This window comes from Dryobates pubescens, chromosome 10, assembly GCF_014839835.1.
Source record: "Dryobates pubescens isolate bDryPub1 chromosome 10, bDryPub1.pri, whole genome shotgun sequence".
Lineage (NCBI taxonomy): Eukaryota > Metazoa > Chordata > Aves > Piciformes > Picidae > Dryobates > Dryobates pubescens.
The window spans coordinates 12,551,243-12,563,981 of NC_071621.1; the positions used below are offsets into that span (position 1 = coordinate 12,551,243).

At 48.2% G+C, this 12,739-nt stretch overlaps 1 protein-coding gene across 1 annotated transcript in view; it reads left to right on the top strand.

The window, feature by feature from the left end:
• Positions 1-10,116: 10,116 nt before the first annotated feature.
• GAB2 (GRB2 associated binding protein 2) overlaps positions 10,117-12,739 on the top strand; it is a 143,570-nt gene continuing 140,947 nt past the window's right edge. The window contains exon 1 of the mRNA XM_054164527.1: positions 10,117-10,307. Within this exon, the coding sequence (XP_054020502.1) occupies positions 10,236-10,307 (72 nt within the window). The 5' untranslated portion in view covers positions 10,117-10,235. The remainder of the gene's footprint in view (positions 10,308-12,739) is intronic.

Genomic DNA, 12,739 nt, shown 5'->3' on the forward strand with positions numbered 1-12,739 from the left:
CTTTGGCTGGGCTGCCACACCAGAAGCAAGACAGGATGTTTGCAACTGCTCGGGTTTCAAATGCATTTTTAGCATTTCTAAGATCCTAGACAGGGCTTGAGTGATTTTTATCTATCCCTGTGTGTCCTGAGGCCTTTCAGAGACAGCAGTCCTGCTGGTTAGTTTTATTACTCTTACAACTGATTTTTTTTCTGACTAATTTGAGGCAGCCAACAGAGTACATTTTAACCAAGCACCGATACAGGTTGGGCAGTGACTGGCTCGAGAGCAGCCCTGAAGAAAAGGGCTTGGGGATGCTGGTGGATGAGAAGCTCAACAGGAGCCACCAGTGTGCACTTGCAGCCCAGAAAGCCAATCACATCCTGGGCTGCATCATGAGAAGCATAGCCAGCAGGTCAAGGGAGGTGATATCCCACCTGGAGTACTGCATCCAGTTCTGGAGCCCCTATTGCAAGAAAGATCTGGAGGTGCTGGAACATGTCCAGAGAAGGGTCACAGGGATGATCAGAGGGCTGGAGCTCCTCTCCTATGAGGACAGTCTGAAAGAGTTGGGGCTGTTCAATGTGGAGAAAAGAAGGCTCTGAGGAGACCTTATTGTGGCCTTCCAGTATCTGAAGAGGCCTACAAGAAAGCTGGGGAGGGACTTTCTAAGGTGTCAGATAGTGATAGGACTAGGGGGAATGGAAAAAAATACAAATGGGTAGATTCAGATTGGATGTTAGAAAGAAGTTTTTCACCATGAGGACGGTGAGACACTGGAACAGGTTAGGTTGCCCAGGGAGGTGGTAGAAGCTTCATCCCTGCATGTTTTTAAGGCCAGGCTGGATGTGTCTCTGAGCAACCTGATGCAGTGTGAGGTGTCTCTACCCATGGCAGGGGGATTGGAATTGGATGATCCTTGAGGTCCATTCCAACCCTAACAATTCTATGATTCTATGATTCAGAGAGTCATGGAATGCCAGGTTGGAAGGGACACTAAGGACCATCTGGTCCAACCTTTCTAGGGAATAATACAGTTGAAATGGGGTGGCCCAGCACCCTGTCAAGGTGAGCTTGTTCAATGCCAACTACTCCACTTGGGATATGATCCCAATGTCTAACTGTTCTCAGGGTGACAAATTTTCTTCTGGAGTCTGATCAGAATCTCCCCAGAGTGTCTTTGTACCCATTACCCCTTCTTTTCTGTGTGTAAAAAGGGAGTCTTCATCTTCTTGGATGGTTTTTCTCTTCACCAATAGGTGTGTATCCTACTGTCTTCAGCAGGTTAATGTACTGCTACAGAATCACACAGAATCATGGAACGTTAGGAGTTAGAAGGGACCTCAAAAGATGATTGTAACAGGTTCACAAATAGTAAATGTCTCCCACCCCCAACACAGAACTAAGGGAAAAGTAACACACAAAACCACTGCAGGTTGAGAATTGAGATAAGAGAAGAATTTACTTAGCAAATCAGATGATAATAATAATACCAATGCACAACTACTGTAGCCTGTTTGCAGAAAAAGCACAGCCAAAAGTAGCAGCAAGCAGAAGCAAGCAAGCTGAAAACACTAGACAGGGAGCTACTCCCCTGCCCTTCCCTGTCCCACTGCCATCTCAGCAGGAGAGAACCAACACCCAGAACCCAAAACCAGCAACCAGAACAAGAATCCTCTCATGTTGCAATCTGAACTTCAAGCCCCACAATACTTTGCTCCAGCACTTTCATTTTGAATCTGGCACAAGGCAGGATGGTTTCAAATAACAGCAGCAAATGTTCAGCTTAACCCATGACAATCATCCAGTCCAACCCCCTGCCAGAGCAGGATCACCTAGAGTAGGTCACACTGGAACGCATGCAGGCAAGTTTTTGAGTGTCTCCAGAGAAGGAGACTCCACAACCTCTCAGGCAGCCTGTTCCACTGCTCAGGTGCCCTCACAGTGAAAATTGTTTTTCTGTATGTGCTCTTATGTGCTTGTATCTGCTGTTAAAGCAGAGGTCTGCATTTTCAGAGGTCTCCAATCATACAAGTTGCTGGCAAAGGCATGAGCAAAGTGCTCAGAAGAAATCATGCCCTGGTCCTGGAACTGGCCTTGATAAATCATGTTCTGTACTATCTACCGTGACTTCCAAAAGAGGCTAGATTTCCAACTACAGGGGAAAATAACTGTGTTTCGCAGACATGATGGTTTTGTAATAATACCTCTGTGGTGTCTTTATCTCCCAGGTGATTTTTGAGCATTAATTCAGTGCTATCTTTATGACCCTTGGGAGGCCCTGGGCCCTAAGTGCGCAGTACTGTGATTAAGCTGCGTGAGGCAGGCTTGTGATCCATGTTTTTCTAAACTACAGGTCTCCTGTTTTCTGCTTGTCCCTCAGCTTTGCTGCTGCTCTGGTGATAAATGTATGGTCACAGGCTGCCTGTCCAAACAGGAGACAGCTAGACACCCACCGTAGACTTCCCTATATCAGTGCTGTTCACAACAGTTATGATGCTTCAGGTGACTGCAGAAGAACCAGGGGCAGATGAAGGGACTTGGCAGAGGATAGGAAAGGAAAGAAAAGTAAGGATCAGGGTTAGATTTCCCTGCTCTCCTGTCTTGAGTCAGGAACAAGGTTCTCCCACTTCTGCATGAAGTTATGGAAAATCAGTGTTCAGCCAGTAGCCAGTTTGCAGTTGCAGAGATTGCTGTATCAGATGAGGCCTCGTTCTGGCAGGTTGGAGTCACACGATGGCATCTCCAGGAAGCACTTGAAATGACCTCTGCAGATGGTTAGGATGAATAAATCACTGTGTGCGCTCAGCCTTGCCCAACAGCATGTACACAGCATCACAGCCACTGAGAAGGGGCTTTGCACAGCAGCTGAAGTGCTGGGCAGGGTGTGCTTTAGGTGCCTCTCTGTAAACATTCTTGGGTGGGGCTTTTCCATATCACCCTGCACGTCTGAACTTTGCCACCCACAAAACCCAAAGAGCCATGCAAATCAACTGCAAGTGCTTGGTGGCTTCAATTAGCCTTTCAAATTCTATTATTACTAATGGCATTAATAAATTCTCAGCATTTGGGGTGGTTTAGGAAGCAGAGGGTTCAAGTATTTAACAAATTTCATGTTAATGAACTTGATGGTGGCTTGCTGGGCAGGATTACGTTGCCACCTCCTTGGAGTAGGTGCTAAAACACAGTGTTTCGGGTACTGCATTTCTCCAATCCCTGACTGAGATCTGGTACCATCTGTACCAGTGCTGGTAGGGAAGAAAGTTTGTGCTAAAACCTCTGAGGTAGGGCATCATGAAGTGTTCATTTCCCAGATCATTAGAAACTCAAAATAGCCACCTGGCCCAAACCAGGGATGCATATGTCTGCATCTACAACTTAAAAGCATTCAGCTGCATGGGTGACTGCTCTCTGCCTTGTGAGACTGGGAGCTGGAGAACATCTTTCACTCTTGATCTTAGGGTAGTCTCTCTGCACTTTGGTCTGTTTACAGTTGATTTGCAAGTCAAAACTAAGGTTAATTTTAGAAGTGTCTTTTCTAAAATGCAGCAAGCATCTCAGCCAGGAATGTAATGCACTGCTTGTACTTCCAAGTAGCCTAAAATGCTTTGAAACCACAAAAGCGTGGCACCTCCATGCGTTACTCCAGTTGTTATTTTACTGTTTTAAAAGAGCTGTATTTCATGGACTCATAGAACAGTTTCAGGATCATCCAGTCCAACCCCCCTCTGCAGTCAGCAGGGACATCTTCAACTAGATAAGGTTGCTCAGGGCCTACTCAATCCTGGCCTGGAATGTTTTCCGAGATGGGCCATCAACCACCTCACTGGGCAACCTGGGCTGGTGCTTCACTACTCTTATTGTTAAACATCTCTTCCTTATATCTAGTCCAGAAGTCCCCTCTTTTAGTTTCAAACCATCACCCCTTGTCCTGTCATAACAGGCCCTGCTTAAAAAGACTGTTGTCATCCTTCTTATAGGCTCCCTTTAAATACTGAAAGGCTACAGTAAGGTACTCTCAGAAATTCAGTCCCAATTTGCCTTGTCTCAGCATCTGTCAGGAGGATCTTGGTGTGTCTTAAATCCCAGCATTTTGGGATTATTAAAGAAGACCACAAGGTCTTGAAATTTCAAGATCTGACCTAAGGTATGATAGGAACAAGCTTTGGCATGCTTCTTCGGTGCCTTAATACTGGTAGGAGCTGTTGTGGGCTGAAAATAGTTCTTTATGCTGCTGACTTTGTTATGTGTACCAGGTGCCACTCTGTCACCTATAGATTACCTGTAGTAGAGCTATGTCTGCCATAAGCACAGCATTTTGTACTTTCCTTGTTCTCAGCTGGTGATTTACAGCGGGCAATGGGACCTGAGGAACTCCTTCCTTATCACTCCGGCTGGTGGTCTCAGCTTCCCTACCTGTACTGTAAGGATTTCTATCTCTTCAAGTTCATTTGCATCATAGTCCAGTGGTTTTAGCTCTAAGCTGTGCATGGTCTACACTTATAAACAAATGTAGAGATACATACTCTAGGTAATTTACACTTTGTAGGAGAGGCCTGAACATAATACAACAGCAATGACTTCCTTCTTCTAATAGAATTTTTAGTTCATTATTTGACTGTACAGCACGAGCTCATATCCTAAAAGGGTGTCATTGGAAGGAGGAGTGGGAGGAAAAGCATCTGGTTTTATTCTGGCTTCTGTTTTGACCAGGAAATATAATGGCACATGACCGTTGAGCCGACAGTAATCCAGTTACAAAAGTCTTCAGAGTTACTGCACCAACCAAATTAAACTTGATTACATCCAATTATGCTGAAAAGCCAGACAACAGCTCTTAGCTTGGGGTGAAGTAACTTCTTGCCATCGCATGTGGGGAGGCCTTGCGGGGTGTCAGGAGGATAATTGCTCGTTTGCTCTACCGCAGAGCACCATCTGCTCTTGAAGTAGTGCCTAAGGATGTGAGAGTGTACCAGGGTCGGGTGAACAGGCAGGGGAGCCCAACAAAGATTTTCCCCTGCTTGTTTTATTATCATTTGTTTTATGGTTGCTCGCCCTGGGCCAGCTGCAGTCAAAGCTTCATTGTGCCAAATAGTGTCCATAGAGGGAGTCATTTCCATACAGAGCTTCTGGTCTCATGAGGAAAATACAAGAATGAAGTGGCCTTTCATAGAATCATAGAATTGTTTGGTTGAAAAAAGACCTCTAAGATCATCAAGTCCAACCATCAGCCTAACACCACCATGGCCATTAAACCATGTCTCAAAGTGCCATCTCCACATGTTCTTTGAACACCCCTGTGGACACCAACTCCCCATGGCAACCTATTCCAGTGCCTGACCACTCTTTCCATAAAGACATTTTCCTAATATCCAATCTAAACCTCCCCTGGCACAACTTGAGGCTGTTTCCTCTTGTTCTCTCACAGAGCTTCTGGTCTCATCAGGAAAATACAGGTGGCCTTTATGCTTCAGTCAGAATAATGTTCATGTCTGGAACACTACCTGGTGCTTTCCACCAAACAATGGTTCTGTCTTGAGAAGGTTCCGTAGTGCGCATAACACAAATGGGGAGAAAAAGCAACAGAAGATAATCATAGCTGCCAAAAATGTATCTGGATCCAGGCAGGAGAGTGAACTCTTTATGATGAGGAACTCATCTGTCCAAGAAAGAAGGATCAGGCATGAAGGAGCTCTCCCTGGGCCCCAGACTGAGAAGTATTTCAATAGCATTCCGTACCTGCTCAGCTCCAGGCAAAATTGTTTCCAATTGTCCGGTTTACTGCAGGAAGAAGAATTGGGCTTCATCTTGAGCTGTAGTTGCTGAATGGGAAAGTCCATTTTAGTGTCTTTACGTGAAAGGACTGGAAGTGTCTTCTGGCTGCATCAATGGACACCATCCAGAGCAGCACAGCAGCTCTTCTCCTGTGCTGCCCAGCAATCTGCATCCATTTTTGATGGGATATGCAGGGTTTTGCCAGGATTTCCAACAGCAAGGGGGCAAAGCAGGTTTAATCCTTTGTTTTTCCATCACCAGCACTAACAACTGGACCATCAAGTCCAAGGGAGTCTGTGTGTGCCTCGATCATTGCTGACCCATGAATCATCTCTTCCCTTCTCTTTTTTCTTTTTCTTTTTTAATTGTTATTTATTATTACTACTTTTTGAGTTTCTATTAAGGCATTAGAGCTTTCATGCCCCTGTCTTTGCCAGAACTCCATCATGAAGATGCTTCAAACTTGTCACGATCTGATCAGAGCATCCAGTGCTACTATTCCCCTGCTCACAGACAGCATCCAGTGCTGCTGGAGCTTCTGTCTTTCACATGAAGGAAAGAATCCTCTTGTTTAGCTTCAGTTGTGGATGTTCTCAGAGGCTTGTTGTGCTTTTTTTACACAAGCTTGAAAAGACCCCAGTTCTTGAAAGAGGTGATTATTTAAAGAAGGCATTTAAAAGGCATGTAGATGTGGTGCTGAGGGACATGGTGGTGATTTGGCAGTACTGGGTTAACAGTTGTACTTGCTGACCTTCAAGGTCTCTTCCAACCAAAAGCATTCTATGATTCTGTGCCATGATTATATTTGTAACCTTGAAAATTCTCGATTAAATTAAAAAAGCTTCTTCCATCCAGCTCTGCTGCATGAAGATAAAGTCAGGTCATATTGTTGTGGAGCTGGATCTCATGAGACCAAGCATTCACTTGGAATTGAAAAGCAGGACTGTTGCACCAAGCTGCACAGCGTATTTTTCAAGCCTTTCCTCCACCCCTCAGCATGTTTTGGTTTATATTAACTTCACTAGAGGGCATTTCCAAGGGATTAGTGCCTGGCTGGGGTAAGTAGCCCCAAGCATTTCAGCCAGCTGGTCCCTAATCCCCAGGAAATGCCCTGTGTCTCCATCCATCCTAGTGCTTACCCCAGCGACCCGGAGCGAGAGTTGCTGTGCCTGCAGCTTTCTCTTCTACCAGTAGATGGCACGGGCCATTTAAATAAATCGGGAGCAGGCGGGAGAAGCGGTGAGCGTTGTGGTTTCTTTCTTAGAAGTTCTGATCTGTCATAGATTTCAGTTTCAGACAAGAGCAAGGAAGCACACTGAAGGTAATGATTAAAAACCCCAGAGGTTCCTGCAGGAGAAAGTGTAACTTTTTTGGTGCGCTCCAGCACAAGAAACACACAGCATGAAGGCTTTTACTCAGAAAAAATTGTTTCTTTCAGCCCTACCCTCGAGTGAGGAATATGATTTCTTACATAGCATCTCTTAATTCCTCCCTTGCTATGCCTGCTAATTCTGTTCCTCCTTCAGTTGCTCATGCTGGCAGAGACTGAATCTCCATGGCTTTGTCTAACTCCCTCATCACATTTTTCCAGCACGGGGATGTGGTTTTCACAGCTTTCTGCCAAGGCTTGCTGGCTGTTAGCTCAGGCTCAGGAGATTTATGCAGTCAGCTGGGGCTAGCCTGAGTTCAGCCTCCACCGCCGGTTGGAAGAACAGCTTGAAGTTGGTAAAACTGTTACGAACATGCAGGCGCTGCCAGATCAGAGCCGCCTTCATGACATCCATCGTCTTTAACTCCTTGAGGATAGTATTTGCCTTCCTGGCCAACTGCTTTAAGCAGGGCCAGCATTATAAGGCATTGTGACATTACATGCATTGGATCACGTGTGATCTGGCAGCCCAGTGCCGGAATTAACTTGCTGTTCCCAGTCCGTATACAACCACAGTGGAATTAAGGAGGCATGTTCACGTGGAGTATCTTTGTTTTGAGCATTTCTCTGCACAGAGCTTATATTTCCCACTTGAGATGGCAGCATATTTAAGTGTACAGAAAATGCAGCTCTATCTCCCATCCAAAAGTCCCAGAAATCTGAGCCACACATGTCAGGCATCACCAAAGACATGAAAAATGGAATTCACAGGGGTACTTAGTGTTTTGGACACCATTCAGATATATATCTGGTGGTCTAATGAAGTCAGTAAACGTGATCCAGAATTGGGATGACCTGGAGAGAAAGGATAGAAGAGCAAGGGAGAAGGGTAAGAAACCAAAGGCTGCCAGAGTAACCCATTCCACTTCCCATGACGGTAATTAGGGAGCATTTCTTTAAACATCCTTCACCCAAATGAAGTGTTGTGACTCCGTGTGGTGAAAGTTTTTAACATAAAAATGCAAACAGGGTTCTCTGCAACTGGTTTTCAAACTGATACCACTTTGCATTGGTGTCAGTATGAGTGAATTCCTCACCTGTGAATCATTACCATGTACCACGGGGTGGCTTTGCACAATACCTACATATTAAATCATGATCATCTGCTCTCAGCTGCCTCTGTATAAATCCCCAGGGGGTCACCAGCCTTCCTGAAATTCCTCTGGGTTTTGGGAAGATCTCTCAAGTGCAGGTCAGCAGGACATGGTTTTCCCTGCAAAATGTGCAAAGTGCCTCTAACCCAGGAGGGTTTGTGGGCACGACTCTGGCTCTCATGCTGTGTAAATTGATACAGCTCCAGTGCACTGAATAAGGCAATGCTGGCTGGTGGCAGTGCAGAGCTGGCCTCTCTGTCCTCCCCTGCTCTCAGCTCCATCACGCACGCCGCATTGGCAGGGATAGATAGGCAAGCAAGGGATAGCTGGTGTCTTGCACAGAGATTGCCTGGTGCTTGAATAGGATCGACCCCTTCTTTGGGCACTGGAAAGGTGGAAAAAAGCTATTTTTGCCTTTGCATTCATCTGGCAGAAAAACAAAGCCGTTGAGAAAATGCATTCCTAACAAATGACGTAGTCATTCTTTAAGGGGTTATTCCCCTCCTTTATGGATTCAGAGATGATAAGCAACATATGTCTGAAGTGTGCTGTCCCCATCTTGAGAAGACATGTCATGCCTACCTCCCAGAGGCACCACAGGTTGTAATTACTGCTGTGAAGTGAGGCAAGATCCCCACGCAAGCGGTGTAATATAAAGAGTGTTGTTGTTTGACTTGCAGGAGAGCATCCAAGCAGCGTGGAGTTGTTATTGCTCCAGCTACGGCACAAACACGTTAAGGAGGGACCATCCCTGCCCATGGAGGTTGGAGAGGCCAGGAAGCTGAGGCAGGGATGTCTGAATGTGCCCAAGCAGGTTTGGTGCAGAGCTGCCTTACAGAGACAGGTGTTGGAATTCCAGCCCCACCAAACAACCCTGAGTTGTATTTTCCTAATGTGAGGGGGCAGCATGTGTCATGGGCTAGGAGGACCTGGCTTTTATGGGTGCCATGCCCAGAATGGTGCTTTTTGAGGATGCAGCAAAAGGGAGGGTTAGAGCCTAATCCTACTAGCAAAGCTCTGGAGGGGAGTTTTATTGCTTCCTCAGCTGGGGAGAGGATCAGACTTTGTAATGTGCAGTGTTTCTAGATGTGGAAGATGATAGTTAATCTCAGGCTGCGTATAAGACGCCGTAACACGAAACCCAGCTTGTCTGTGTGAGGCTCCAGTGGCAGTCACATCCCCTTCCAGTGGGCACAGCTCCATTATTTAAAAATCGATAGTAAAATATGAAGCTTTTTATTGATTTCCCTCAATTGTTTTCTTTTTTCCTTTCTCTTTCTCTCTCTCTCTCTTTTTTTTTTTTTTTTTTTTTAATCCATCCAGAAGGGTTTTTGCTATCTCTGGTGTTTGTCTGTTTCTTACTCAACCTCTTTTGTTTTCCTGTGGCACCTTCATCTCACACACAAGCCCCTGAGCGTATCAGGGCCAAAGACAGCCTCTTCTTTCTGTGGTGAGAAGGACCTTTTCCATCGGGAAAACGGCTCCTGGGGGATTGAACCCTACAGTGCAGGGGCTGGTGGCGGTGGGGGATGGGATGTACTTTTTGATGAAGGCAGCGCGATACGAGTCACCTGCTGCGATCTGGATGAAGTTTCTCTATAAGCACTGTCTGAGTTTATGAGGGGCCGGGGGTAGAGGCAACCCCTCTCGGAGGCCGAGCAGCCCCTCTTCCCCGCGGGGTTTGTATCTTTAAAGCAGCTGGCGGGGCGCCGGGCCGGGCCGGGCTGGAGGCGTGGTGAGCCGGGGAAGGAGCCAGTTTCCTGCTTCCCCGCTCGCAGCCGGGCGGTGGCGGCGGGGGGAGGCGCTCGTCTCCCCCCACCCCCCACCCCAATCTATCCATCCATCCTTCCATCCATCTATCCACCCACCCATCCATCCACTCATCCACCCACCCACCGCCCTCCATGGGCCGGCGCTGCCGGCGCTGAGCGCCGGGGAGGCAGCGCCCGGCTGCCGCGATGAGCGGCGGGGAGGTGGTGTGCTCGGGTTGGCTCCGAAAGTCACCGCCAGAGAAGAAGTTACGGAGATACGTAAGTCTCAGACCACCCCAGCTCATCTTTACCGAGATTTCTCTCCGGGAAAGCCGGGATTCCCTCTCCCACCCCACCCTTACCCTTCCTCCGGCAGCCACCGCCCGCCTCGGGTGCACCTGCCGCTACCAAGGGCTTGGAGTGCCCCTCGCCCGGGAGGGGTTGGTCGTGGCTCGCTGATACACGGGGAATTGGGGGTGGGAGCATCTCCGAGCCCCCACCCTCCAGCTCGTCTTTGCTCTGGGGCTGCTGATGGGCACGGCCGGAGCGGGTACTCGGGTTCGGGGTAGTACTTGCTGCGCCCCGTGGTGGCCGGGCTCGCCCGGGACCTGCCGTTTTCACACCCCTTCCTTTGAAGTCGTGGGGTTTAGGGGAGGTTGGAAATACCTTTGTCCCAAAGAGTAAAGGTGATTTTGGCTCCCCCCGCCCAACACCCCCATAACGGTCACTTTCCCCCCTCCCCACACGCGGTTCCTATCAATGATTGAACGTTCCAGCTCTTTGAAGACAGCACCAGTAGCGCTTCGATAGCTTTAGTGTCGTTAGCGGCTGAGATCAAACACTTCAAAGAAGTTGTAAAAAAGAGGGTCCAAATGCCATCCCCGCCACATTCCCCACTCACTGAAAGAAATAACTGTTCCTTGTGCCCTCTGCCTGAGGGTCTCGCCATGCCCACAAGCGTTAGTGCTCGGAGTCGCGGCTTCGGGCAGCTGCCATCCTATGACTCTGCACATCGCTCCCCGGGATGAAGCCAGGGTCCTACTCCCTGACTCCAAGTCACCGACCTCTGCCGGGCTTCAGCTGGCTGGGATGCAGCCAAGGGGAGACAGCTGGATGCTCTCCCTTCCTGGGGAGGGGGGGGGTGGGGGGTGGGGCACACCAGCCACATCGTCCTTTAGTCCCGTTGCTTTCGCCCGCGTGTGTTTTGGGAACGGCAGGCAGAACAAGTGCAGCTGGTGTCTCCCCAGTGCCTGTTATTGATTGATGTGGAAGCATTGCTGCCCACCCTGGGGAGGGAGGTGGGTGTCTGTAGTCCCATATCACAGGCTGGGGCAGGGCTGGAGGGGTATCTGATTTGTGATCTGGTGTTATTAGTGTTGTCCAAAAGGGGTGCACCCCACAGACGTCAGTGGTGCCACATCCTTTTGCATGCCCTGTCGTTCTTGGCGGTCCTTTCCTTGTGTGCTTCACCCCCTGTGAGGGAGGGTCAGGTTGGCTGTGGGATGGAGCTGTGTAGGAATCCTGTTCTTTCCCTCCCTGTCTCCCCAAACGTACCAAGACAAAGGTAAAACCAGGTGTTTACACAGGAAATATCAACCCCTAATGTCTGTAGGCAGGCTTTGTGGGAGACGGACGGAATGACTTTGTGTACGCTGAACTGTGGAGGATGCTTTTAGCTTAATGGAGCAAAGCACCTTCCTCCTGCAGAAATCAACTAATTGCTGATCCTGAGTCACCAGTGGCCTTAACTCATCAAACTTCATTAGCTCCCCCAGCATCTGCCCTGTGAAAGGGCACTCGCAGCACCTTCTGAATATCCAGCCTGTGCTCCGGCATTCCAAGGAGTGCTGAATAAATCTACTAAATGCTCCACGCGAGGGTGTGCCACGCCAGCAGTTAGCCCTCATTATCCATGTGCGTAAGAGTGTTCTTCATCCAGATCTGTTCCAAAGTGCTTTGCAAGCCACCTATCTTTTCAAAACATCCTCACTGCACCAAGAGGAAGCAGGGCTGTCCCACACAGCCTGCGCGGGGCAGGAAGCGATGCTCGGCAGATGTCACTTGAGGGGATCTCTGCGCTGGAGCGGTCCCGGCGCTGTGGTCAGTGGGACTTCCCTTCCCTTGTGCTGGCTTCCTGCATCGGTGGCTGGATTTGAAAACATTGGCCTTAGCTTGGAGTGCATTTGGCTTTCCCCTTGCTCTTTAATGCATTGCTATTAATATAATATTTATACAACCGCGCTGTGCGTTCAGGATGTTGATGCGTTGAGCAAGTTGATAGAATCATAGAGTGGTTTGGGTTGGAAGGGACCTTAAAAATCATCTAGTTCCAACCCCTGTGTCATAGGCAGGGATGCCTTCTACTAAACCGGGTTGTTCAAGGCCTCATCCAACCTTGCCTTGAGCACCTCCAGGCAGGGGGCATCCACAGCCTCCCTGGGCAACCTGCTCCAGTGTCTCCACCACCCTTACCGTAAAGAATTTCTTTCTAATATCCGGTCTAAATTGTTCTCTTTGACAGCAGTTCAGAGCACATAGATGTGATCAAACCTGGTGGGTTTGCTTTCCTAAAACCTACCTTCATCTGCACCAAATCCTTATGGTTGGAATTTGGTTTTCTTGCACAGAAGGCAGGTTTCCAGCCAGCACTGCATTATGCTGTCTTTTCTAGGCACTCAAAGGGAAGGCTTCATCCCTTTCCTTATACCTTC